The sequence below is a fragment of the Octopus bimaculoides genome, chromosome 24 (assembly GCF_001194135.2).
Source record: "Octopus bimaculoides isolate UCB-OBI-ISO-001 chromosome 24, ASM119413v2, whole genome shotgun sequence".
NCBI lineage: Eukaryota > Metazoa > Mollusca > Cephalopoda > Octopoda > Octopodidae > Octopus > Octopus bimaculoides.
Window position 1 is genome coordinate 19247317 of NC_069004.1, and position 3956 is coordinate 19251272.

At 41.4% G+C, this 3956-nt stretch overlaps 1 protein-coding gene across 1 annotated transcript in view; it reads left to right on the forward strand.

Moving 5' to 3' along the window:
- Positions 1 to 3956, forward strand: part of LOC106878641 (uncharacterized) — a 23499-nt gene that overhangs the window by 14955 nt on the left and 4588 nt on the right. Inside the window, exons 6-7 of the mRNA XM_014927922.2 lie at positions 545 to 669; positions 2313 to 2451. Of these exons, the coding sequence (XP_014783408.1) occupies positions 545 to 669; positions 2313 to 2451 (264 nt within the window). The remainder of the gene's footprint in view (positions 1 to 544; positions 670 to 2312; positions 2452 to 3956) is intronic.

Below are 3956 nucleotides of genomic sequence, written 5' to 3' on the forward strand. Positions count from 1 at the left end.
GCTGGTTCACAGAGGCGTTTCCTTAGAATCAGATACCAGCGGGAAAGGATCAAGAGGCTTGAACATTTGTCATCTGTGCGGTAGACCTTGTCGCTCAGCAGCCGGACTTCAAAGTCACTTGAGGGCTCAGCAACGGAGGGATTGTACTGCGTGATGATATGTGTGGATTGTTGATGGGATGGCTATCGTCTGTCAAGATGGAGCGGTCGTCATGTGCGTGTGTATGTATGCGTGTATGTATGTGTGTGTATGTATGTATGTATGTATGTATGTATGTATGTATTCATGTGTGTGTGACTTTGTCTCTGAACCCCACCATCGCTTGACAAGTGATATTAGTGTGTTTAATGTCTCCGTAACTTAGCGGTTCTGCAAAAGAGACCGATAGGATAAGTATTAGGCTTACAAAGAATAAATCCTGGAGTCGATTTCTTCGATTAAGAAAACCTATAAGGCAATGCTCCAGCATGGCTGCAGTTAAAATGACAAAATAAATGAAATAATGCTTTGTGAAATAAACTAAAATATTGATATGTGATTTCAGCGTTTGATAAGATCGGTTCAGAATCTCACAGCTAAGCTTAAGACAGCTAAAACACAGAAGAAACAAGATGACAGGGATATTCGCGAACTTGTTGATTTGGTTAGATTCCAAGACAGCGATCTAATGTAAGTACAAATATTATAGGATAAGGCTTCCATTAGTCAATGTTAAACATTCAGCTGCACATAGGTTCAGGCGTGGTTGTGTGGAAAGAAGTTTGCTTCCCAACCACATGGTTCCGGGTTCAGTCCCACTACATGGCACCTTGGGCAAGTGTCTTCTACTATAGCCTCGAGCCGACCAAAGCTTTGTGAGTGGATTTGGAAGACCGAAACTGAAAGAATCCTACTGTATATGTTTGTGCGTATACATATATATGTATATCTATGTGTGTGTGTGTGTGTCTTTGTGTCTGCGTTTGTCCTCCACCATCTCCTGTTGGTGTGTTTATGTCCCCATAACTTAGTGGTTCAGCAAAAGAGACCAATGGAATAAGTACCAGGCTTTAAAAACTTAAAGTACTGGGGTCAATTTGTTCGACTAAAATTCTTCAAGGCGATGCTCTAGCACGGACGCAGTGTAATGACTGAAAGAAGCAGAAGATAAAAAATAAAGTTACATATGAAAGCCTGGGGAAAATTTTTTGAATGAAGTCAATAGTTGCCCATGGGTGCAAGTTTTCCTTTTCCATACTATTTATGTTTATTCAAAGAAAAGGCGGTACTGCTTGGCACCAGTGTTGTCAAAACATAAAGACCTGAAGCCAACAACACCACAAGGCAGCACTTCTAATCCTCGAACAGTTCTGCTGATCTCCCCATCCTCAGTTGCTACTTTTTATATCAACCCTGTACAGCACTGGATTCGATCCCGCATTTTGCCACATAGAAATCGCAATTCAATCATGCGCGCTACCAAGCTTCTTATTTCCTTATTGCCCACGAGGAGGCTAAACATAGAGGGGCCAAACAAGGACAGACAAACGGATTAAGTCGATTACATCGACCCCAGTGCGTAACTGGTACTTAATTTATCGACCCCGAAAGGATGAAAGGCAAAGTCGACCTCGGCGGAATTTGAACTCAGAACGTAACGGCAGACGAAACACTGCTAAGCATTTCGCCCGGGGTGCTAACGCTTCTGCCAGCTCGCCGCTACCAAGCTTCTTACCACACAGCAACTCCTACGCCTGTATGTCCACCTTTTCTTTTCAAGATAACAGTATGTGTTTTTAACTCTTTTCCTTCATCTTTTACTTGTTTCAGTCATTAGAATGTGGCCATGCTGAGGCACCAAGCAGTGCATTTTTTTTAAGGCTTTTACGGTGCTTATTTCATCAGTCTCTTTTGATTTACTGCTAAGTTGTGAGGGTGCAAACACTGCAACACCGTTGCCGGCAGTTGAGCAGGACGGGATCACAACCACAAACACACACACACACACACACACACACACACACACACACACACACACACACACACACACACGCAAAAGGCTTCGTTCAATTCCCGTCTACCGAATACACTCACAAGTCTCTGGTCAGCCCGAGGATAAAGTAGAAGACACTTTCCCAAGATACCATGCAGTGAGACTGAACCCAGAACCATGTGATTGGGAAATAAAGACAGAATATCATACTTTGACCATTGGTTTGATGGATCAAGCCTGACCTCAGACAAAGCAACAACAACCTCATTTGCTGGTTTTACTGTTCTGACGCTTACTCTCACAGGCTTCCATTCATTTGTAAATTATGATTTCATTACAGTGATCCTGATGACACTGATGACCTCCTCAAGAAATCTATAGCTGCATTGAGATCAACTTTGGAGGGAAAAAACAAATACATCGCTGATTTGGAGGCAGAACTCACACAGTGTTTAAGAGGTGAAGAAAACAGAGAAAAGGTTAGTGGTTAATAGATGTATGTATGTATGTATGTATGTATGTATATACATACATACATTATGTGTGGAGGCGCAATGGCCTAGTGATTACGACAACGGACTCGCGGTCATAGGATCGCGGTTTCGATTCCCAGACCGGGCGTTGTGAGTGTTTATTGAGCGAAAACACCTAAAGTGCCACGAGGCTCCGGCAGGGGATGGTGGCGAACCCTGCTGTACTCTTTCACCACAACTTTCTCTCACTTTTACTTCCTGTTTCTGTTGTGCCTGTAATTCAAAGGGTCAGCCTTGTCACACTGTGTCACGCTGAATATCCCCGAGAACTACGTTAAGGGTACACGTGTCTGTGGAGTGCTCAGCCGCTTGCACGTTAATTTCACGAGCAGGCTGTTCCGTTGATCGGATCAACTGGAACCCTCGACGTTGTAAGCGACGGAGTGCCAACAATGTATTATGTATGTATGTATGTTTGTATGTATATTTGTATGTATGTTTGTATGTATATTTGTATGTATGTATGTATGTATGTATTATTTTTGTATGTATGTTTGTATGTATGTATGTATGTATGCATACATGCATGTATGTATGTACGTACGTATGTATGTATGTATGTATGTATGTACGTACGTACGTATGTATGTATGTATGTATGTACGTATGTATGTATGTATGTATATATGTGCGTTTGTATGTATGTATGTACGTATGTATGTATGTATGTACGCATGTATGTATGTATGTACGTATGTATGTATGTACGTATGTATGTATGTTTGCATGTGTGTATGTATGTACGTATGTATGCACGTATGTATGTATGTATGTACACATGTATGTACGTATGTATGTATGTTTGTATGTACGTATGAATATCTAATGACACAACTAATAGTGTGTATAAAGTATCAATGCCAGGGTTAAGATTTCCAGTATAGATCAGCGTAGATTTTTTGCGTTTCCGTCCCACAGTTGGTATTTTTCTCATTGTAAACGGCACACAATGGCCAAGAGGTATCCAATTCATGTTGGCAACTACTGCAGCATTGTGTTTTTAAGAATGGGGAGGTTGCGGTTATTCATCCATACATTTAGGTAAAGTGTGGTTATTAATTTAATCAACGATTACTCTAATTCATGCCTACTGTATTGTGCAAAAGTGCATTTAGTAGCATGCAAGCATCTTGACAGCCTTTCAGAAATCCTATTAATGGTCCAGAAAGTGGACAGCAATTCCTCAGAGCACAATCTGCATCTCCTGGAAAGGACATTGTACGGTTGTGCATGTCTTATTATGGACCATGTGAGATCATATTTAGCCTTATCCTCTATAAGTCTAAATCAGCCACAGATGTCGAGTCCCTCTTGTTGATTTTACTGAAGCTAGCTACATGGCTTCGATATCGGTTCTTGAACGAATCCGCCGTTGCACCAATGTAAACGTACGATCCTTCCCTTGTGTGCACGCTGCACTTATATACAATATTGGTAATCATACAGAGGTT